The sequence below is a fragment of the Coturnix japonica genome, chromosome 6, assembly GCF_001577835.2.
Source record: "Coturnix japonica isolate 7356 chromosome 6, Coturnix japonica 2.1, whole genome shotgun sequence".
NCBI lineage: Eukaryota > Metazoa > Chordata > Aves > Galliformes > Phasianidae > Coturnix > Coturnix japonica.
Genome location: NC_029521.1, coordinates 7,249,007 through 7,273,481, shown reverse-complemented (window position 1 = coordinate 7,273,481; position 24,475 = coordinate 7,249,007). Strand labels below are relative to the sequence as shown.

Here is a 24,475-nt window from a genome sequence, read left to right as displayed (position 1 = left end):
AGCAGCAGCTGGGTTTGCATGAGGCAAGTGGTGACCGTGCGCTCGGGAGCACCAGAAAATAGGTCAAGTGTGGGTTGGGTTTACGTACAGAGCACCAGCATCGTCTGCAAGCCTGAGCCTCTGCTATTTGTGCAGACAAAGCCGTTTAAGGTAAACCGGGAAGTTATGGTCTCCCCCAAAGTGGTTGGTGAGCCTCCTGTAGCCTGTTGGTGTCCAGCAGCCTCAGAGGAGCGGCATAGCCTGCTGCTGGCTGCTCCCAGCATGGTGGCATGGCAGCCAGCTGGCCTTTGGAAGAGACTCAGAAAACAGCTGCTTAGAAGAATGTGCCAAGGAGATACACATGGGTGTAGGAAGAGATGTGGAACAACAGAAGATCTGTTAATTTTAATCTTAGTTAAAGATGAGTTTTGCTTTGAAAGAATCTGGCGTGGTCCACTTGGCCTTGACAGTGGCTGCTGTGGCTGATGCTGCCTGGGGGACCAGTCGCTGCAGCTTTCTCTGTGTTTTAGTTGGATTCTCATGTTTTGCTGCTGGAGAAAAGTCTTGTACCTTTGCAGAGGAGGGTTACCAGTTCGCAGGTCATGTCCTGTGAAGATCTCTGATAACTTGCCTGTCCAGACTTATTTTTTCATTTTTAAACTCGTTGTCAGGCAGAACACTGTTGAGGTGTAAGGTTTGTTAAAAACGAAAGATAGTAATGACTGGAAGATGATTACACGTCAGTGATTAAACTATGTCTACGTCAAGTGATGCAATAAGTGGAAAAGAGGGGGGAAAAAGGCTCCTAGTTACCAATAATGGAAGCAAGGAGACAGTTCTGCACACGTTTCAGAGGAGAGTGTGTGGATGTGGGTGTGTTTGAAGCCAGCTCTTCACTTGGCTTTTTTTTTTCTTTAAATGGGAGAAATTTTTCTTCTGAAAAGAGGGCATTAATGGGCTGCTGTAAATGTTCAGCAGGCTGGGTCTGACCAATGCTTTTTGCTGTATCTGCTCTCTGAAGGGCGCTGTGACAGTCTTAGGCTCTCAGAATATCTCCAAATCGAATCTCCCTGCAGTTGAAGTTCATGCAATTTTTCAAGTATTTGGTGCAAGAGAGGAAGAAAAAGAATCTTATTTATGGAAACCATCTCAAGATGTTCACCGATGAGATGAGAAGAAACAAGATTTTGCAGCTTGGGGGAGAGATACATCCATCTCATGAATATAGATTTTGGATATCTTTGTGGTGAAATGACTCTGAGGCAACTTGGGCTTTGTTTTGAAGCAGCGCAGGTATGGGTGAAGTGAAGGAGTAATACTGCACAGACTCACAAATAAGTTAACGTGTTTCTTAAGATGCAGTAGGTGCAAAAGCAGTGTTGGTAAGTGGTGCGGTCAGAAATACAGGGAAATCTGAATATTAGACAGCTGAGCTGTGTAAACTGTGCATGATTGGGAAATGGAAGGTGAAAGCTTATGACTCTTTGGGCTCTGGATTTTTTGTTTGCAATGTTTGAATTCAAATAAGTCCTTCTACAACTAAAGCTCTAATGAAATGCCTATTCTTATGTGCAGCTTGTTCTGTGTAAACATTGTAAGCGTGACTCTCAGGTTGGTTATGTACTAGTTTTCATTTAATTCGTGTCCTAAATCATCAGAAAACCTCTAAGCAGCCAGAGGAAGCTATAGTTAATTAAGTCACAGATGGTGAGTACTAATGTGGTGTTGACCTCTGCGAGGACTGCAAAATCTACTTAGTTGTTCTCTGTAAAACACTAGCTGAAATGAGTTCCTACTGATGCTGAAGAGATGACCTTTATGCTTTGAAGCTGAATGTGGATTCTCCTAAGGAAGGAGATCTCCCAAATAAACTCTTGCTGTTCTGTACTGTACAACATGAGTTGAGACTTGGTCTTTGAGGCACCAATTTGTTTTTTTTCTAGCAAAATACACAGCTTTCCGCAGCTGATTTTCCTAAAATAAACGTCATCAGTTCTCCTCCTTTTCACTGAAAAGAAGGCATTTAAAGCTGGTGGGGGACTTAGCGTCATTTCTCAATTCAATGAATTTGTTCCTGTCCCTCAAATTGATGAGGGATGACTTTAACATGCATTTCAAAATGCTGAGGAGACGTGTTGGTTTGATAGCACAGAGCTTGGTGGAAAGACAGAGAGCTGTGGGAGTGTTCACACCACAGACATACCCTACTAACCAAAAGGAAAAGGAACTTGCAGTCATTGGAACCTTTCAGAAGGCACTTGGGATGGCTTTTTGGGCAGCATGCACATTCTGTTCATCTGAGAATGCCTGTCAGTGTGGGAAGCAGTATTTTGTTTGTGGGTAGGGCTTGAAGTAGAGCTATGTATGTGTTTGGATTTTATCTTCTTTTTCTGTGGATGCTCACTTGGAAATTCCTGTTTGATTCATGACTGACAGGAATTCAGAAGCATTGTAAGTGATCTGTCTGCACTTTTTCACCTGGGGCTGTGAATTATAATCTTCTTGTGTCTGAATTAAGCTGTCTGAAGATGCTTCTCTGAACAAAGATGGCTGCTTCCTGGGAAGAAGCGGAAGTGAGATGGGCCTGGCTGGAGCGGTGTGGTCTGGAGTTTCCACACACCAGAAGAAAGAATAGGAATACTCAGAAAAACACTGGATCATTTCCTCATCAAGTTTGTTCTTGATGCTCCTTAGGACTGGTAGAAGTTTAGTGCATGAGAATGACCATCTTAGGAGTCACAGATCAGAGTCAAGTACTGTTTGGATAATTAAGCAGAGTCCATTCCACTAGGGGTGAATTCATCTGTTGGTCTGGCAGGAAGGAAAAATAGCAGCAAAGACCTGTAAAACCTGGCACAAGGCACACTTGTGGTAGTCACATTACTTCATGTGCCTGGCTCCCAGGAGGGCAGGAAGGATTACTCCTGTCATATCTTTGTGGTCCATAAGCACTTTGCCTTATTCCTGCTATTGCATGTAGTTGTTCTTGAAACAGGGGCCACTGCTGTATGACGTATATAAAGAGCATCCTACAGTAGGTTTAAAAAAGGAAAATTGCAGTCCCATTTATTCGATTTGCATTTCATAAGGGTTTCAAACCAGGATTAGCATCATCCTGGAGGATGTATTCCAAGACTTGTGGAAAAACTGGTTTAAGAGAGGGACTATATTTATTTTTGTGAGTAAAACTCCTTCCAAATGAGGAACATTCTAGAGGAAAACCCTGTGGGGCAGTTAATTCTTTTGTGGGTTATTCTGTCAATCCTTCCAGTTCAGCCAAGAAGGAAAGGAAAACTTGAAGGCCTTAATTGCCAGCATTCATATCAGTTGAGTAGAGTTGTTTTTTCTTGAATAAAATGCATACAGCTTCAGGAAAGAGACTGGGTGCTGCAGTCATCTGCTCATCCTCAGTGCCAGGACAGGGAAGAGACTGCAGGTGTCAGCCTTCTTTTCATCGCCCTGTCTTTGTGATAAACCAGTTTGGTTAAGGCCATCACTATCCAGTTTAAATGTATTATGCAGTTAATTTCCTGACTTCTAGATACTCAGATTTAGGACTAATGATGGAAAAAACATCAATCGCAGCATGCATATTTTAGTACATAAGTAGGTGATAATTTTTTGAGATGTCAGGAACCATTTTTTAAGTGTCCTGACATGGAGCTTCACTTGTCAGTTACAATTTTGCTTTGCCATTTTGATTTACACTGACCGGCATATATATAGCATGTGCACATCTGGAAGCAAAATACTTTCTTTCACAGTGACTGATGATGTGTTAAATGTGTATTTATAAACCTCAGGTTCTCTTTGGTATCCTCTATGTAATCCCAATCTTACCTGCGTGCTGTTTGCGTAATGGGTATTTGATCTTTCTTGTGCTTTTTTTAAGCTCATTTTTGACATGAGCTCACTCCAAGAGTGAGGAAAGAAACACAATGTGAAGTTCACAGTCTCCTTTTCTAGGTGTCCAGACAAAGCAGTCAGTCAGAGTAGCAGTCACTGATGCCAGTACATTGTGTGTCACATTAGGAGATGGAACAAAAAAGGTTCATGTGTGCTGTCAGTGGGTTCACTGTTATCTTCAGTGTTTTAACTTCAAAAAAAGCAAAGATGGGTAGGAAGGATGTGAAATCTAAGAGAAAAGCAGAATCATGTATTGCCTTCAGAAACAGGACTAATCAAACATTGTATGTTTCAAGAAAAAGATCAGAAACTTTGCAGAAGGAACAGATGGGATTAAAATAACGTTAGCATTACAAGCCCGATTTCTTGTTGCCTAACTAATATGTACGGTCTTGAAATGAAGGTAGTGGTGCCCTAAAGGGGATCAAAGGAGCTAAATGTACCAGATCTGAGTTAGCTACATTTTTTAAAGTCCTCCAGACTTCATTGTTGTACTGCCTCAGTTGGTTGCATAAGTCTATGGATCTGCGTGGAGAAACGTGGTACTAAGGAGCGCAGTTTGCTGAGCAGCATTTGTGGTAGGTGGATGGTTGGGTTAGACAGATGATCTTAGAGGTCTTTTCCAGCCGTAATGATTCTATGAAGTTGTGGGGATGGGTGTCTCCTGCAGCTGCTGTGAGTGTGCCTGGCAGCAGGGCAGGGGGTCACTGTATGGCTGCAGCTGCAGTGTCGGTGGGGCTCCCTGCCAAATCACGTGCTCCTTTCAGAGCTGTTACCTCTGGGTAGGGGATCAATCCAAAGATGGGTTTGCAAATGAAAGTAGAGCAGCTCATATCCATTTTGATTGCCTCGGGAGAGGAAGCATTTTGCTGCTCTGCTGTTCCTGAATAAATTCTATCACGGCCCACCCTGTTCCTATGATAATGTCAGTAACGCATCTGTCTGCTTTGTGATTTTAACCTGATGGCCAAGGTCATGTTAGCTTCCTTTCTGCTCTTCATTCCACATCATGTGTTATAAAGATCACCTTGACCGTTCCTTTTGGATCCGTGGCTGTATCCTTTTCAAAACCACAAGGAGAGACTGAAATAATTTTCTCTAATAGCTGAAGTGTCGCTGTGCTCTCCATTACAGAGCATGGCACCTCTTCATGTGTCAGAAAGTGAGTGTTGAATTTGAAATAGACATCCTGTGATCAGTGAGTTAGCAGGAATAATCTCGTTCAGATGAATAGAGAGAAATTGCTCGTGTCACTCGAGGGCCTGGCAGCAGAGCGTGATTCTCTGAGTGTTGCTTGTATCTTCGTACACTGCGGATGGAGCTCTTCGTAATGAATTGCAAAACATCAAGGAACTCGTTGGAGATCAAGGAAAGAAATTACTTGATCTGAGCAGCAGCACTGATAAAGCATTTTACGTTTTGTATGTTGAAAAGCACTCTGATGATTTTAGCTGTCTGAAGTTCTCTCAGCACAAATGAGCGTTCCTGCAGCTCATGGATTTCCAGGGCCGCCTTTGCAGGAGGAGGCACCAAGCTGCACCACAGCCTCAGAGGCAGAAATAGCAGATTTGCTCTGAAATACAGGGAAATAGCCATTCAAAGGGCCCAGAGATGAGCGATGGTTTAAGCTGTGCTTTCAGGGATGTGAAATGGATGTGGGCCTTTTTTTTCTTGATACACTGACTGTAATGCCATATAGGACTTAATTGCCAGAGTTTGCCCACTCTCAAATAGTGGGAAAGAATCTTTTCCAGAAGAGACATGGAAATTAAAGCATGCTCTGTTTGAAATTGTTTAATTAACAAAGGCTTATCTAATGGAGGAACAGTAACGGCGTTTCTTTCTCTTGCTATACAGTTGTCTCTTGCATATTATCTTTGGGTTTCTGTCTGTGTTTATGCTCAATATGTCTGCTTTAAATTTGACAAATATGCAAAAACGAGGGAAATTTTTTGGTTCATTTTCATTTAATCACAGCTTAATTCTTTCCGCATACCTGTAAACACTCAAGTCTTTGTAGGCTAATTTTAGCTTGTAGTAAGACAGTATTTATGAAAGTGTGATCCTATTAATAGCTTACAAGTCTGGCCACATGCAGGCCCTGCCATACTGTGTTCATGTGAAATCACTTCTAACACTGTGTTGCACTTCAGAGTTGGGTTTTTTATTCTAAAGGTATCACAGAGATTTGCAGGGAATTGGTAAAATTAGTGTCAAGCTACTTAATATTGTGCCCTAAGATATATTTAGGAAAATAAACAGAAATGTTGCAAGTAAACATAACATATGGTTCTTTTTCTAATCTCTGCTTTAGGACGACGTAGACAGTCTAAACCCAGTTCTCAGGGATAACCCGCAGTTACATGAGGAAGTAAAAGCCTGGGTAAAGGAACAAAAGGTTCAGGAGATTTTTATGCAAGGTAATTATTTGGGAAATTGTGTTTTTTTTTTTTATTCTGTGCTAGCTAGCTTAAGGCCATTAGTCGTGTGGGGCTCTTCCCATAGCATTTGTGGTATAATGGAGGGTATGTTTCTAACTTGGTGTTTTGGGAAGTGTTTGTTATAAGAAGAAAAACAAGCCTGTGTAAGAAGTTGTGCATGATTTCTTCGGACTGTTCATAACTTGTTCAATGTCTTAGCATTTACAGCAAAGGCTGAATATCATCAGTCTGAAATGGAGATGTTTTATGACATTGGTTATGAAGTATGTGACAGGCAACCACCCCCCTCTTTAGTCTGTCTAAAACTGATGTGCACTGTTAGTGTTACTGTTCTTTGTGAGAACTTGGCAGGTAGCGGTTTGTGCCTGGTTCTTCACAGCTCTGTCACAGATTAACACTTTCAAATTGACCTGGCCCCAATTGGAAAGTATCTTTGAAATCAATTACAATCACAGATAAGGGTTATATGGAAATGGGTATGAATTGGAATAAATTATTTTGGTTTAGTCTTGCTAATGCTTTAAATACTATATGTGTTTGCAGTGTATTCGTTAACTTTCTGCAGATCTGGCAGCCTGGTAGCTCTATGGGGGCATTTCTAGCAGTGGGAAGCAGAAGCATCTCTGTGGGTCTTGGCTAAAATCCCTGTCTCTCAGCAGAGCAGCTTTGGGGCAGAAGTGCTTAAGTGGTTGTTTTATAAATGAAGACTGGGAAGAGAGCAGTAAATAATCTGGTATTTTGAGAATGGGACTGAGATTTCTTTGCGGTCAGGTTTCTTTGGTAAACTGAGAAATGTGGTAAGTATGATACAGATGCTAAAAAACAAAAAAACAAGTGAACAAACCCAGCCCCACAACTTTGTCTTTCCTTTTGTATAGTTTTTATTTTGCTTAGGTAGGTCTATTGTCATGGGCCACAGAAGAGATGCTGAAGAAGCAATACACAGAATTGTAGATAGTAAATTGGTAGGCTAGTATTAGGCATTTTGCATTTTTTCTTACTATCAGCAGATACAGCATGAACTAATAGTCTGCTGGTGAATTCCATCCAAAACTGGACTAGGAGGTGATGTGGAGTCACATTAGGGTTCTATGCAAGGGAAACTGAAATTGAGCTTATTAATTACGTTTCATGAGAGTAAAGAAATAGTAATGACAGCACGTTTATTAAAGCCTCTGTGTACGCAGGTACAGAAGCAGTACTTGAGCAAAGCAGTCCAATATCAGGATAGTCTTGTAGATGAAACTGCCAGTGCTTCATGCACAAAGCTTGCTTAGGTCCTTCCCATCATTCCAGGCGCTGTCTTTGTGTCATTCACAGATATATATTACAGAAATAAACTATTTACATGTGTATATTTATATAAAATACATAATTCATCAAATGGATGCTTGGATGCATTAGGGGGCACCAGATAAGGAGTGTTTTAAATGAAGAGCTGGGGCCAACAGAGGCATCCCTGCAGACCAGCCTCCCCTGTCTGCACCACACACGTCAGTGACTCAGTGAGAGCTCCCTGGCAGTGCTGGCTGCAGTCAGCTAGTCACGTAATCCTTCCTTTCTCCTCTCCTCCATTCGCTTTTTCTTTACCCTCTCTGTATCACTTTTTTCCTGTTCCCTGCGGCTTGAGCAACGTTTTCTCTCCTGCTCTGTCCAAACCCATCTGTCAAGGTTGCTGCCATCCTCTACACCATTTTTAGCATTCAGGCTTTTCCTCATTCTCTCGTGCTGAAGTCATTGTCTCATATCCATCGCTGTCAGAACTTCTTTCTCTGGGAAAACAGGAGGGTTGGAGGAGAGCATTAAAATCTGGTTCTGAATGCCTGGGAGGAAGCGTGCCAGTTTGAGGAAGGGTCATTCAGTCAGAACTGCTCCGGTTACAAGTGAGACAAGGAAAAAGCTGTCCCAGGTGACCTGCTCTTTGGGTGGCAGTCAGAGCAGCGTGTTTCATAGCTTTGGACGGAAAGTAGGTTTGTTCCTTGTTTAAAGCAAACAACTGCCAAACTTGGCCGCTTTAAAAACTGTTGGGAAACATAAAACCAGTTCACGGAACTTATTCAGTGAGGTGACTTTGATTTTTAACAATTAAAATCTCAGCTCTGTTTTTTTCCATATCAGGTTTATTATTGCTGCAATCTCTGAGGCAGAATATATGGGAATTCTCTTGAAATACAGAGAGTGCTTCAGTGCTGGAGATACTTCCTGACAGCACTGCACATGCTGTTTGAACAGTGTGTAGCCGAGCATGATTCAGGCGGGGGCTGCAGACAAAGGCAGCCTTTCCTGTAATGGCTGCTTGGGGCTGGGCCGGGCTGGAGCCGGGCTGTCCGGTGTCATGTAACCACAGCTTCATCTTTCTCCTTCCTGGCACCCAGCAACACAGAATAAACTACGCTGTTTTTAAAGGTGGAGAAAGTCTGTTTTGCAAGTAGATAGGATAAAGGCTGGATGAATGACAGACACAGATGAGAGCAAGACGTGTGAGGGAAGAAATTGGCACTGGGTCAGCGCAGAAGAATACGAGAGGAGCTGGAAGTTGATGGAGAAGGGTGGATAGAGCTTGTAAACTGAGAAGACTGGGAAAGGATTTGGAAGCCAGCAATCGGGAATTGTAAATGCTAAAATGAGGCAAGAAGCTGGGGAGAGAGGAGAGGCTGGATCTGGTTAAGCAAGACCGAGACTGGAAATCTTTGTGCAGTTAGCGGCAGGATGGAAAAGAGGGGGAGAGCTGGAGTGGGGGAGTGGGAGTGGAGCATTGCACAAAAAGACACTGGCAGAGCTGTGGGACAGCTGGGAAGGGCTTGTGACATGGAGAATGTGGTTGGTGCAGGCAGAAGTGTGGGAGCTGGGCTTAAGGCATTTGGCAGGAGCATTTGGAGTAGGGATTGGAGAGAAGCCACAGGGAAATATGTCCCCATGGGAAGCCGGTCTGGTCTGAGACCGGGAATGTGGGACATCACTTTTTAGATTTTTGCTTTTTTTCTGCCCCTGTGTGTCTGTGCCAGGCAGTGACTGCCCTGGTGCTGCTGTGACCCTGGCTGTGCAGCTGGCAACATGCACTGGGGATAAGCTAACTCCAGTGACTCAGTGGGACTCGAGTTTGCAATGGTGCAGTGAGTGATGTGGATATGGGCAAAAGAAGGGTGCTCCTGTTTTCTCAGCTGTTTGGAAACACAGATAAGGTTCTAAGGTTCCAAGATTAAGCCCCCAGACCACTTGGAAATGTCTGCATTTATATTGTTTTGTACTTCTATTCATCTCTTAAATGTTAGCGTTAAGGTGGCTTTGTGATCACAATGTTTCTTGTGCAGAGGGTATATTGGACCCAGAAGTGTGAATATGGGTTTTTTAGTTGAGAAGGCTGTTGCCATTCCTGTTTGTTGCAGACACTGAAGCTTGCTTAATATGCTGGGCAGGGGCTAGAAAGACAGGGCAGTCCTGTCCTCACCTGTGCTGCTGAACAACCAGGCACTCTTAAGTGAATCATTTAAGTTAGGCTTTTCCCAGCTTGACAGTGACTGGTTTTACTTCAGTTCCTGTCTGCCTGACTTGGGGTTTGGTTGTGGAAGTAGCGAAAACCACAGCAAACTGAGCTCAGTGACGGCGCTACTTGATCACGTGAAGTGCTCTATAAAGGCTGAGTGCCACAGAACTTAGAGTCCTGATGGTCAGATGAGACACTGAGCATGAATAAAACTGTTGAACCTCAGTTTCTGAGTCTTGAAATGAGCTATAAGCTAAATACTGTATCATGCCATTTTCCTCCTTCCCTCCCATAGGCTTTTGGAGATGAATTAAACTCATCTTTCCAGAAGGTTGGTGTCTGGAATTTCTTTGTAGTTGATGTCTCTTAAAAGAGGAGCAAAGTCATCCTAGTGTGTGTATTTCTGAATGTTTTGTAGGGCTGTAGTTGGGCTTGGATCGCTCAGCTGCCTTTTGACTGTTGTAATAGAGAGAGACTCTGTGGTCACTTATGGGAAAGACTTGGCAGATACAGAATCTGAACACCAAATCTGAATCATTTTGCCAGCAAAGCATCTGGGCATGTGACCAGCCTATTAAGTAGCTTCTGTATAACCTGCTGCTGCCACTTTCTAGCCTTTCAGGTTACCTTTCTGTGGTTGCTATTTCTAGACAGGAATTTTCCCATCATTTGTCATTAAGATTGCAGAGGGATTTAGTTAGATAACAAAGTTGTATGTTGAAAATGTTGGCATTAAAATGTACCATTTGCGTTTCAAAATGTCTTCCTGAATAAAAGTAAAATCCACAGACAGTGCTGTGCTGGAGTTGCTGGTAGCTTGCTGTCTGTGCCATTCACATCATAATTTTGCAATGAAGCTTAAAAAACAAGGCAAACCTATTAATGTTATCTATTTATTTTTTGCTGATTTCCCTAATGGCTTTCTTATTTCTTCCCTTTCTGAAGGTCCATACTCCTTAAATGGTTATAGGGTGAGAGTGTACAGACAGGATTCTGCCACCCAGTGGTTTACTGGGATCATTACTCACCATGATCTCTTCACCCGCACTATGGTTGTTATGAATGACCAGGTGAGTTTGTGTTGCTGGAAAACAATCTCTGAATAAGTGATGCGTTCTGAGCTTTTCCATTTGCTGTGGTACTCTGAAAAGCACTGTGCAGTTCACCCCTATCAGGACAAGTCTGTTACTTCCTCTGCTGAAAATTCAGCCTGACTCTGCATTGGACTGGCCATTCATGCCATCCTCCAGCCAGATGTTTGCGCAAGATATGATTAATTCCACCCCTGCAGTTGTGCTTTTCTTCCATTGTGGCTGTTTGACTAAGCCCAGTCCCTGAAGTGAAGTGATCCAGTTCTAAGAACTGGTCTTCCCTGTCAGCTCTGTTGAGGATTTCTTCTCTATACACTGAAATCTTCTGGTGCTCCAGTAACAATTTGTTCTTTTACGCTATTGAAATATCCACTTTCCACAGTTTATTGAATAAAGGCTTTGCTGCAGCCTAATTTACATGTACTGTGGTGGGTTTTAGTTGTGTTTCTGAAGTTGACATTACAAAAAGAATTAATGGTGGTGCTTTTAGTGGCAGTAATGAATTGTGTTTAAGGAGACCAGAGCAATGATTCAACATTAATATGGCAAATGACCCATCTGCCTTGAAATGACTGACTAAATCATGTGTGACAATATGAATTTAAGACTAGTCTAATGCTCAAGTCTGTGCTTTCCCTTCATGTGCTCTAATAATTTTCCCCAAACGTTCATCTTTTCACTTTGCAGCACTTTGGTTAAAGATCTGTTGAGCATTTCTTTCGTTTTGAAATACTCTCTCACTAGCAAAAGTTCTTCCCTCCAAGTTGTTCTGCTTCGTTTCCTTCGGAAGTTACACTTCTGCTGGAAGCAGTATTGCAGTGTGTGTCTGCAGGAAGCACCACAAAATAATTGATCATTTTAAGCGCTACTTAAAGATTACCCCCATGAAGATCTCAGTATCTTTTAATTTAAAATGTGAAGGTATTTATAAAGGAAGGAGCAGTAAAGTGGTGGCATTAAAAAAAGAAGATGGGGGGAAAAACTTATCTTTAAAATACAATTAGAGGATATATTTGCTTTGTTTGTACTCCATTCCCAGCCTTTGAGAATGACTTTGCACATCAGTTGTACGGGTCAGAGTTTAGTAGGCCTTTCTCTAGTTTACCTTTAGTACACAGTGTAAACTGTTGAACGCTGGTACAGGAATGTGGATCGGACAGTGTCTGAGCATCTGCTGATTGTTAATTTTCCCTTTCTTTTTCTCTTGTAATTAGGTATTAGAACCTCAGAATGTTGATCCTTCTATGGTTCAGATGACTTTTCTAGATGACGTTGTTCACTCTTTGTTGAAAGGTGAAAATATTGGCATCACTTCACGCCGGCGGTCTCGTTCCAACCAGAACAGCAACACAGTTCACGTAGATACTTTTATCTTTTTACCTCAATGTTCTTGTATACAGTGAATATTAAAAATGTATGTTTAGAGTTGCTAATTAAAATTGCGCTTAAGTCTTGTTAACCACAAAATTATTTTTAGGGTCATTATACACGTGCACAAGCAAATAGTCCCAGACCAGCAATGAATTCCCAAACTGCACCAAAACAGAACTCTCACCAGCAGCAGCAGCAGAGGAATACTAGGCCAAATAAGCGGAAAGGTTCTGATAGCAGCATGCCTGATGAAGAGAAGGTGAAGGAGGAAAGATTTGACTATATAGGTCGAGGAGGTAAGAAATGTAATGGAGGAGTGAGGGAGAGCTTCTTTAAAAGCTGCTAGACTGAAACTGACAAATATGCATGTGTCTGGTTTTTTTTTAACAGAAAACCCCAAAAACAAAAATAAACACTTCCTTAGTAAAAGAAGAAAACCTGAGGAGGATGAAAAGAAATTAAATATGAAGAGACTGCGGACAGACAATATCTCAGATTACTCTGAGAGCAGTGACTCAGAAATCTCAAATAAAAGATTAACTGATTCATCCTCAGAGCAGAACTCAGAGAATGAGTTAAAAAGCAAGAACACTTCAAAGATAAACGGGGAAGAAGGAAAGTCTCAAACTGCTGAGAGAGTAGAACAGACACTAACAGATAGGCGGTCTCCGTGGGATGAAGTACAGGAGGATAAAAAACATGAAGAGCCAGAAAGGCTGAAGTCATCGCTCTTAGATCAGCAGGAAAAGCCCTCGCTCCATGCAGCAGAGCAGCCAACACCTTACGAGCAGAATTCCAAGGATCCACATGTTCAAGAGTGCAATGCAGAAAAACATCACGCTGTGGAATTAAAAAGCGAGCAGTTTGTACCCAAACCTCCCACTCCAAAAAGCATTGTTGATAAAACTAACAAAAACAACTCTGAAAAGGAGAGCCAGGATAATGCTGCAAGTACCTTTGGATTGCAAACGGTTCAGAAAATAGAATCTCACAGCAGTGATTTAAAACAGCAGTTTGCAAATGCAAATTTCCTTGAAGCACGAAAGCAGGAAGCTGATCAAAGTTGGGTTAGCTGTGTTGTAAACAAGATGGATTTGATACAACCTGGTGTTGTGAAAGCATTACCAGTAAATGAACATTTAAATCCTGAAAAAGAAAAAGTGCAGTATGGCTCGTTTATGTCTTCGTTAAATGTAGCTTCTGTAGCAGAAGACAGTAAACTGCGTAAACAAAGTCCAGTCCCTGATTCTGTGAAGTCAAAACCTAGTGCTTCAGTTGATCATCCTAAAACAAAGTCACCTGATGTTAAGCCTAAATTCACCCCATCTTCTGATACTGTGAAGTCTAAGGTTAGTTCCCAAAACAGCCATGCTCCTGGATTAACAAGGTCAGCCAATAAAACAGATCATGATTTGCCTAGGTCTAGTTTTCATCCAGTTCCAGCTAGAGTTAGCGCTCTAGAAGCTACTAAAAGTCCTCTTATCATTGACAAGAACGAACATTTCACAGTGTACAGGGACCCCACTCTGATTGGACAAGAAACAGGAACTAATCACATTTCACCTTTTTTGCATCAGCATAATTATCCTCTGCATTCCTCATCCCACCGAACCTGTTTAAATCCAAATGCTCATCATCCTGCATTAACTGGTTCATCCCATCTGCTGCCTGGGTCTTCAACTCAGACCCCTTTGTCTGCTATTAACACTCACCCCCTTAGTACCGCTCCTCACCATTCCGTTCATCACCCTCATCTACTTCCTGCAGTGTTGCCCGGAGTGCCTGCTGCCTCCTTGCTGGGTGGCCACCCGCGACTAGAGACTGCTCATGCTAGCAGCCTAAGCCATTTGGCATTAGCGCACCAGCAGCAGCAACAGATGTTACAACACCAGTCTCCACATCTTCTCGGACAAGCTCATCCTTCTGCTTCCTATAATCAGCTAGGGCTTTATCCAATTATTTGGCAGTATCCAAATGGAACACATGCTTACTCAGGACTCGGCCTGCCCTCCTCGAAATGGGTCCACCCAGAAACTCCTGTTAACGCAGAGGCTTCCTTGAGAAGGGTAAGTCGTGCTGATTTCCTAAGTACGTGCTTAGCTGAGGCTGGTGTCTTCCAGTAGTGGTTTCCTAGGTGCAGGCACGATAGTTTGAGTCACGCCAAGTGTGTCACTGAGTGTGCAGCGAGGGCGGTGTTCCCGTGTTGACGTAGGATTAGAAATGGAAATCCAGTGGTAACTGTTGTTTCACGATGGATGTGAGTAAGGATTTCTTCCAGACCTTCATTTTCTCAACACTGTAAAGTAAGGTGAAATGTTTGGTTTTAGTTAATGACCAAGTGAGACTGGCCAGTGAATTTGGGACCACAGATCCACAAGTCGAATGTTTTCTAACCTAAACCATGGAAACCATTAGATGAGACACATGCTAGAAGCAGTTATGGCAGTTGTCTGTGCAGTGAAATGCTGAGTGTGCATGCTGGAAAATGGAGAATGTCTGGGACTGAAGGAGTACAAATCTGATGGGAAGATCTGAAGGGAAATAGTGTGTAGCATGTGTAAATCTGAAACTGAACACTCATTCCTCTTGTGCTTAACACCTGTTTGTGTGCCTTTCACTGGCACCTCCTTTTCACCCCCTCCCACGTTCCTGTTTGCCTTCTCAGCTGCTTGCTTCTCCTCTGTGCTCAAGTCATGGGGATTCCTCTGTCCCTGCACTAAGTGTATCCACTGAAGCCTCAGGAAAATCTGCTATTTTCAGCCCAGTGCTGTGGTGTTGGTTGCTAGGCAGACACTGCAATTACAGGAAAAGTTTTCTCAGTTCCTACAGGCTTTGGATACAGCATGCTCCTTGCAGGCACCTTATAGGAGCAGCATAAGATGAAGCATGTGTAGCACAGACAAGCTTGGGAGAGCTTTACTGCCAGCTACACTCAAAATGAGCATGTGCGTACTGAGTTTAGAGGCTTCCAACTTGGCCTAATTTGGGCAGGTTTTCTCAGGGACCACAAAAGGCATGTCACTGACAGTGGTCCTCCTGCCAAATTGTAAGCCTTTGCGTCAAAGCTTGGAGTTTCTGAATGGTTATAAGGATTGTTTTCCTTTTCATCACGGGGAAGGCTATTCTTCCCCATCCTCATTCCTGAGTAAAGCCAAACCATTGTGGCTGAGTCTTTCCCAAACATTCAGTTTGAGTTGGCCTTGTAATACAAAGTCAGTTTGATCTAAACTGTGATAAAGTTAAATGCAGCAGCTTTAAGGGAAAGCTAAAGGTGGATTTATCTCCTCATGTTGCTACTTGCTCCACCCTGTACTGAAGTCCATTTTGACGAATGTATGATAGTCTGTTTTCACTTTGGCTGCCTGAAGTATGCAGCCATGCATACTGAGGCACGTAGCTTTTTAATTATGTTGATATGTGGCAATTGTCTTGTGGTGACTTGTCTTCTGGCTCTGGCACCGGAGGCCTTCTTTAAATATGTCTTAGAACCCCAGAATGGGCGTTTCCAGAAAGAGTTTGCATGGATGCCGTGAAGGAAGAAAGGGATCTGTATTGCAGCTGGAGCAATAGCAGCAGCCACCCTTGGTGCAGGAGGAGCTGTGCTGCTGAAGGAAGGCCACAGGTCCTCGGGCTGGGCCGCAGCTGGTTGCAGGTGGAGTTGTGAGGCTGTTTGGGCAATGCTTGGTGCTCGTGCAGATGTTCCCCAACTCCTCTAGGTGGAAGGTGATGGGTCTCTTTGCATAACACTGTGATACAGCTTACAGGCTATTCGTGGGAACTCACCACAGCGTGGGAACTCCTGGCCCAACAAATGTGTGCACTCAGACTTAGTGCAAAACCCAAGCGGTTGCATTAAATATTCAGAAGTCTAGAAACAAGAACTTCAAAGCTGTAGCACCTGCAGATCTATTTTGTACTCTGCCCGTGTGCATCATGAGAGCTTTACTGCCCTTTACTGCAGTGTTTCCCTTCTGGTAGTCAGCAAGGCTGGGGAGGAGAGGGATGTACTGGTGGGGAGCAAAGAAGGGAGATGTGCCTGGGCAGTTCCAGTAGTGAGGGGTAGAACAGCACTGAGAGACTTCAGGGTGTGTATGATGTGTGAGCTCTGCTTTCTGTCCCTGTCCCTTCTTCCAGGCCTGTCCCTAACACTTGACAAGCATTCCCAAGCAAAGCGCCTTCCCTTTCTGCCCAGGCTGTGAGTCAGCATGTAGAGGCCTTGAATTGGGAGAGGGGAAAGGAACCTGAGAGCTGCTCATGGTCCATTCTGCAGAGCTGTTCCACAACTTTCAGAAGAGATGCACAAGTAGAAGCTGATTGGCATTGCCAGGTCCTTAAATATTTAGGTGTACAGTGGAAAATTGTGCATTCTCTGCAATTGCCATACTGCAAAGTCTGGCAGATGTATATGTTTGTGATTTTAATAGTATGCTAATTATGAAACATATATATATATATGCATGTATATATATATGCTGTATAGAAATATGTGGCAACATAAAGCAGATTAATTGAGATGACCATACTTAATCATCTGGAGGGGGAGAAGGAGAGGAATCAACCAGAAAAGAAATGCTTGTTTTGTTTATATTGAGACTTGTTATATGGTTGAAGTTGTTTTCCAGAAGTACTAAATCTTGTTTGTCCTTTGGAAGTATTACTTCTTGCAAGGTACTGAGTGCCTCATGCTTGTCTTATTAGCAACTGAAGTTGGGTGCTATCAGGCTGTCATTGGCTTGGTGATATTGAGGAAGGAACTTGAGATGCTATTCTGTAAATTAACAATTCCTGCTGAATATTTAAATAGTAAACTGCTTTAAGAATGCTTCCAATATACATAGATTGTTTTGTATGCTGGAAGTCTAGGTGGAAATACAATAAGATGTTCCACTTGATCAGAAAGTGATTTAAAATGTTAGATTTTATTTATTGAATTTGATTTGATGCTGAAATAAAATATTTCACTGTGCTCATTGCTACACTGATACAGTTCCTCTTGTGGTACTGTGCTGAAGATCCCATGATTTCCTTGAAATCTGACTTTTTCTGTGTTGTTCTTAACAGAATACTCCCAGCCCATGGTTACACCAGCCCACCCCTGTGACCTCAGCTGACAGCCTTGGATTGCTGAGTCACATTCCTGTGCGACCATCCAGTGCAGAACCCCTGCGGCCTCTCAAACTGGCAGCACATTCTAGCCCGCCGTTGTCCAAAAGCATAGTAGAGCATCACAAAGAGTAAGTTCACTGTTGTTCTAACTCCCAGTATCACAGCATGCCTGAGGGTGATGGGACCCTCTGTCCAGCAGGGGCACCCAGAGCAGCGTGCCCAGGACCACATCCAGGTGATTTCCAAAGGTCTTCAGGGAGGAGATTCCACAGCCTCTCCAGGCAGCTTGTGCAAGTGCTCTGACACCTGCATAGCACAGAAGTGCTTTCTGGTGTTCAGAGGGAACCTCCTGTGCTCCAGTTTGTGCTCACTGCCTCTTGTCACCCCTTGGAATAAAATCACCACGGTTGGCAATGACCTCTGAGATCATTCGGTCCAGCTATCCATCCAGATCACCACTGTTTTCCACTAAACCACATCCCTCACTACAACATCTAAATGTTTCTTGAACACTTCCAAGGATGGTGACTCAGCCCCCTCCCTGGGCAGCCCATTCCAGCACCTGACCACTCTTTTGGAGAAGAAATTTTTCCTAATGTCCAACCTGAACTCCCCTGGTGACACTTGAGGCCATTCCCTCTAGTCCTTTCATTAGTTACATGGGAGAAGAGGCCAACCCCCAATTCTTCGCAGTCTCTTGCCACAAGTCACCACTGAAAAGTGCCATGCTCCATTGTCTTGCCCCCTCCATTCAGCTATTTTATAGACATTGAAAAGATCCCCCTGGAGCCTCCTCTTTTCCAAGCTGTACAGTCCCTGCTCTGTGTATGGTGTAAGCAGAGTGCAGGACAGGAGGGTACATTTCAGCAGCTGATGTTGTCTTCTAGCTTTGTTTTAGTTTGTTTGCAAAAGTGGATGCCTGTGATAGGGAAAAGTTTGTCAGCATGCTGCAAAATAGACTCTGCCCTGTTGACTTTTAATGGTACTTGAGTTCCTGAGTCATCTGATGACTTTTGAAAACTGTGCCTAATATAAAGGAAAGTTTATTTTGTGTTAATGGATAACTTTGTTCAGAGCATGGGAAGAAAAGTCTTCTGTTTAGCTTGTTGTGATACTTTCAGACTAAACTGTGTCTGTATGACCTTTTTCAAACAGAGAGCTGGAGAGGAAGGCGTTTATTGAACCTTTACGTTCTGCTACGGCTGCACCAATAAAGACAGAGCTGGAGCAGAGCAGGACGCAAGCAGCGAAGGAGAGCCATATGCACAGACATTTTGCAGATCCAATGTTGAACCAGCTGCCAAGGCCGCCACAGGAGACGGGGGAGCGACTGAGCAAATACAAAGAAGAACACAGGCGAATACTTCAAGAAAGTATTGAAGTTGCTCCTTTTACAGCTAAAATAAAGGCACTGGAGGGAGAGAGAGAGAACTATCCCAGGGTAACGTCCTTATCTTCGAGTCCCAAAAGCCATTCAGTAAAGTACGACAAGGATGCTGAACGCTCTGTGTCAGAACTGTACAAAATGAAGCATTCGGTCCCACAGAGTTTGCCACAGAGCAACTATTTCACCACCTTGTCTAATAGTGTGGTGAATGAACCACCAAGATCTTACCCGTCCAAGGAAGCTTCAAGTGCATACGTTGATAAGCAGACTAATTGTCCTTCAACAGCAGCAAGTCCCCAGTCTCTTCCTTCTTACATTTCTTCTCTCTCAAAGCCTCCCCCTTTAATTAAGCACCAACCTGAGAGCGAAGGCTCTGTGAGCAAAGTAGCTGAGCAGCTTTCACAGTCGGTGCAGTCTCATTCGGTTGGTTCTTTTAGAAGTGACAGCAGGAGCCCTACTCAGTTGTCAGTCTCATCTTCAAATACACTCCGAAGCATGCCTGCCTTGCACAGAGCGCCTGTGTTTCACCCCCCTGTGCACCAGAACCTGGAGAAGAAGGAAAGCAGCTACAGCAGCCTTTCACCTCCCACTCTGACCCCTGTTCAACCTGTTAATGCTGGTGGTGGTAAGATACAGGAACTGCAGAAACCACCAACCTTAGTACCTGAACCTAAGGAAGCTCAGGCTGTTTACAAAGGCTCTTCTGAACAGAATTTATCAGAAGCGTGGAAGTCCAACAATGCTGCTGCTAATGAAAAAGTGAACTGGCACGTTGAGAGAGCGAGTGGAAAGTCACAGTCTGCCACAGCATCTGTTATTGTGCGTCCTCCTTCGAGCACGAAATACGAGAGCGTAGCAGCGGTGCAGCCAGCTTCCAAAGATCGAGTCAGCGAGAGATCTTCAGCTGTGGCAAATCAAGCGGATTGCCTGAAAACAGCGGAAGCCAGGGAGACTGGAAGAGTCATTCTGCCAAATATGAACTCAGACAGTGCTCGCACACAGTATGAAAAGAAATTTCCAGCTGTCTCACAAGGCACCGTTGCTCGTTCTGTCACCCCTACCACAGCTATGGTCTGCAGTACCAAAATGGACGTGACCACATCGGCGGCCACAACTACCAGTGTGTTGAGCTGGGGCAGCTCAGAAGTGACTTATTCCTTGTCAAGCACAGCCCTGGCCTGCACACCACTGGAGAGTGCTGCCCCGAGAGCCACAGGTCAGGCGGCAGCACCGGCCCAGGAGTGCAAGGGCAGCGCTCCAGCACCAGCTGCAGCCGCCCCTAGCAAGGCAGGCAGCGCTGTGCAGCCCAGCCCGGGGTTCTCCACCTCTGCCGACTTCGTCCATTTGAAAAAGCACAAGGCAGCACTGGCCGCAGCTCAGTTTAGAAGTTGTAACCCCAGCGAGACCGAGTCCAACTCTGTGAAAAATCAGACATTTTCAACCTCTCTCTCCCTAGACAGTGCTATCGTCTGTAATACCATAAACAAAGCAAACTCTGTAGGCAGTGGGCAAACTTCCCAGGCGAGTCAGCCAAACTACCACACTAAACTGAAAAAGGCTTGGCTGACAAGGCATTCAGAGGAGGATAAAAACACTAATAAAAAAGAGAATTCAGGGAACAGCGTTTCAGAAATTATTAAGCCATGTACTGTCAATTTAATAGCTTCTACATCAAATGATTTGCAAAATAACATAGATAGTAAAATCTTGGCAGATAAGTTTGTGAAGGAAGATAAGCACCCTAGGAGGAAAGCAAAACGAACTTACGAGTCTGGCTCTGAAAGTGGAGACTCTGATGAAAGCGAGAGCAAGTCAGAGCAAAGGACTAAGCGGCAGCCCAAGCCAACTTACAAAAAGAAACAGAACGATTTGCAGAGGAAAAAGGGTGATGCGGAGGAAGAAGTAAAACCAAATGGTGTTCTTAGCAGGAGTGCCAAAGAGAAAAGCAAGCTGAAGTTGCAGAGCGGCAGTAACAGCAGTGAGTATATTGATCTGATCTGGAAAAGACAAACTCATGTCAACTGCAGCAGTGTTAATGTTGGTGTGTGGAACGGGCAGTATCTGGGGGAAAAGCGTTAACGAGAGCTCTTGAAAAAGCGCCAATTGGGCTTATCGGGCTTGGGGCCCCCTGAAGTATCCTGGATTAAGAAGTTCAGTGTTTTATGCATATGTGTACAAACTGGTTCTTGGCCTAAAAATAAGCAGTAAACAAACTGGTTTATGCTGTCTGCCATACTGGAGCAGACTGATGCATATAGCTAGCTGTGCATCTGATTTTTTCGTGTGTGCAAAAGCTATGGTGTGTTTATTTTTAGAGCACTACTGGAGGTGGAGATTCTCCATTGTTGTACTTTAATTTGTCCTTTGATCAGAAAGCCGGAGGCAGTTCCTTGAGAGCCTGATGCCACTCTGCTGTGATTTGGTTAATCTAATGAAAGCTTTGAGGGAGAGTCACTTCACGCTCCTGACAAGAACGTGTATTGATTGCGTTGTGCTAACATTCCTCTTGGTTAAGGAAATGTAGGGAAATGGGAATTTCAATTTATAGGTAATGGTGTTTCGCATACCAGATTGTAACCAGACTGATCTCAGAAAGAGAAACTGGTCTGCCAGCAGGCAGGATTTTATTCAAGAACTTAACCTTGTTTTTCATCCTAATTTATTCTCCTCTAAGGAGTATTCTTTCCTCTTTGTTCTGGTTGAGCATGAGAAAGTCTACAGCTAAATTACTTTTTGCAAGGATTTTGAAGTACAGTTAGTAAGAAAATGAGCACTGCTCCATGTCATTACATTCTTTGGCTTTTCACTGCCTGGTATGTAAAGTTCTTATATCTAAGAACACTTGCTGCCTAAGTTGCACGGTGTCCTGGCACTGTTGCAATCTGTCTGAGGTATTTTGGCTTGGATCCAGCAATAGTTTTTAGTGCATCTCTTGTTCTTGTTTTTTCTTCCAACTAAAGGGATGATAAGAGAACACGCCTTGTAATGTACGTGTCTCTAAGTCAGTCCTGGCTTCCCCCTTCTTTTTTTTTGTTTAAAGTGAACTGCAGGCACACATGTGGCATGTTAGGTCTTGGTGACCTTTGTATTGTTGCAAAAGGGTTTTTTAATGGTTTGTTGTAGAAAGGTTCATTAGATAACTTAAGGGAAAGCAGTGTCTTCTTGTCCCAACCAGTGTTTGCAACTACTAAAGCGATGTATGGTGGTATGTTATGGAGCTGTTTCCTGGAATTCAGGTCCAGAAATGGGCAGGAGCTTTGGGTGTGCTGCTGTGCAGTCAGTAGTACAAGCTATGCGCTGTACCTTCGCATTGTGGTTCTGTCCTGTGATAGCAGCTTTGGAGGCTTACCTTCTTTTCTTGGTATCTGGATGAACTCACAGTCCTTAACGTGATGTTAAATCAATCAACGTTTCTGATAGTTCTGCCAGGTATCTTGGGTCAGCAGCATTACAGTTTGAGAGGGACAGTCAGAACTTTCCCCAAAGATTCATCCCAAACCATACTGGGCTCGGCGCCTTCAGGAAGGGGAAGGCCCTGGGAGGCGACTGCCTGGGCCCCTGCAGGTGGCTGAAGATAACTGCTGCAGTGCGTGGGCTCGGTGGCAGTCACCACGTGGGTGGTATCTGGATGCTGCCAGGGCTGAAAGCTGCTTTGTCCCAGTGCCATTTCTGAAAGCTGCGGGAGCTGCGTGCTAGCCAGAGTGCTGGGAGCAGCGGGCTGCAAGGCTCCCTCCTGCAAAGCAGGAATGCTGCAGTCCTGTGAGTGCTGGGGGTCCTCCAAGTGCCTGCCCACAGAGCCTGGGGTCTGGCAGCTGACAGATGATTCCAGCATCTCTGGATCCAATGCAGTAAACTTTTTTCGTGGACTAGCAAACTGTACTTTAGCCTTTTACTCTCAAGTTTTAGTCCAGTTGCCTTTGTACTCCTCGCATGAGTCAGTCAGTGTATTCTGTAGGCAATGAACTGAGGCACGGAGTCTGTCACTTGCACTGTTCGTACACGAAGTCTGTGGCAAAATACTGATATGAACCCAGGTACCAAGTCCAAAGTTAGCACCCTCACCTCTGCCATCCTGCATCAGGTCTGTGTTCACAGGATGTGAACTTTAAAGAGCAGTGGTAGATTAAAGGACAGATAGTGCTATCTGTCTGCAGGTGGAAACTGGCACTGCTTAGAAAAGTCATTAAATCGAAAGCCTGGTTAAATAACAACAGGGTTCAGTTTCAAAATGCTTATGTGAAAATTACATGTATTACTCAACTGACAGTGTTAGCTCAGCTGATCTGTTCAATCAAATGTAGGGTGTTACTTCTTGGTTTTCCACAGCCAGCCTATTTGAGAGAGAGCAAAGGGATTCTGCGCTTCCTGACGCTTGGTGCTTTGCACTGAGCTCAGGTGAGCTACGCGGGCGGGTTTAGAACCGCTCTTCTGGAATTCTCAGCACAACAAATTACAGTTTTTAATGTACTTTTTTGTTACATTTTTTAATGCTTTCATTCATTGGATTGTTGCCTTGCATGCATTTTCTCTTGAAACAAAATGTAAGCCTTTCTTTCTTGAAGTACTGTATTACTGTGTGCATTTTGCAGATGGCTTTAGTGGAATCCTTTGTGAATGGCACGCTTAATGTAGAAGAAGGTAGCGTGTTTAAGGTTTTAGACTTTGGTGCTGACAGGAGAGAAAATGGTGACCGTGATGGTGAAGTATGTTTGGGGTCTCAGAGGTGCACTCGTAGTAGCACAGAATGCTGACTGATCTGAGTGTGCCTTGAGTACGAGGGCTGCTGGTGCCTCATCTGAAACCCCTCTCACTTTTGCAGCTGGAATACCTCGCTCAGTGTTAAAAGATTGGCGCAAAGTGAAGAAGCTGAAGCAAACAGGAGAGTCCTTCTTGCAGGATGATTCGTGCTCCGAAATTGGACCAAATTTGCAAAAATGCAGAGAATGTAGGTTAATAAGAAGTAAGAAGGGCGAAGAACCAACTCACTCACCGGTGTTCTGTAGGTTTTATTACTTTCGACGGTAAGTGCAGCTGTTTCCTGATCTCTGGTGTTATTAACTTTAAAATTGATAATGACCAAAGGTTTGTGTGCTTGAAAGCATCTGATTCTTCTGGCTCACCTTGCCTGATGAAAGACGTGGTATTTACATGCGTATTTTTTGCTTCTTTTCTGGATTGACTTCGCTTCTATTAGAAGCTTTTATAGCAGTCATGAGAACGGCTGCCTGGTTTACCTTAGGCAGGCAGAGGATAGGACGCATCAGCATCACACAGGTGTCTGACATTTGAAGTGGCATTTTCAAAAGGCAGCCTTCGATCGCTCTGGACAAGTTGTACAACCGCAGAGTAGTGCTCATTCATAATTGCTCTTGTGCCTGTAGGTGGTGGGAACCATGCTTATGTTTTGATGGGAGTTTTCTGAGGACTGAGGAGTTGTGCTCTCCCTTCTCCCAGTTCTGGCAAACCAGGGAGGCTCGCAGATCAGGAGGAACGGAGCATAGCATGCATGGCACAGCAGCACAACTGTCAGCATGGATCTGAACAGCATTAATTCAGATGTGGGCTCTGTGGGTGATACAGATCCAACGTGTGTTGGAACGGACGTTGCTGTTCCCTGGATGGAGTTCAGTTTTTTTGGAACAAAGCTTGGGTTAGGAAAGTCAGTAGTACTAAAAGGATTTGCTTTAAGGTTGGACTCAGAATATATTGG

The 24,475-nt window shown here is 43.9% G+C and overlaps 1 protein-coding gene across 4 annotated transcripts in view; it reads left to right on the top strand.

Annotated features, from left to right (window-relative positions):
- Positions 1–24,475, top strand: part of JMJD1C (jumonji domain containing 1C) — a 141,131-nt gene that overhangs the window by 97,917 nt on the left and 18,739 nt on the right. For 2 of the 4 annotated variants that reach the window (XM_015866211.2, XM_015866213.2), the window contains 8 exons: positions 6,200–6,305; positions 10,756–10,880; positions 12,116–12,259; positions 12,379–12,568; positions 12,663–14,338; positions 17,334–17,506; positions 18,534–20,743; positions 23,585–23,786. In XM_015866211.2, coding sequence (XP_015721697.1) covers positions 6,299–6,305; positions 10,756–10,880; positions 12,116–12,259; positions 12,379–12,568; positions 12,663–14,338; positions 17,334–17,506; positions 18,534–20,743; positions 23,585–23,786 — 4,727 coding nt within the window. In that variant the 5' untranslated portion in view covers positions 6,200–6,298. The remainder of the gene's footprint in view (positions 1–6,199; positions 6,306–10,755; positions 10,881–12,115; positions 12,260–12,378; positions 12,569–12,662; positions 14,339–17,333; positions 17,507–18,533; positions 20,744–23,584; positions 23,787–24,475) is intronic. The other 2 variants (XM_015866214.2, XM_015866212.2) reach the window with 2 other exon arrangements.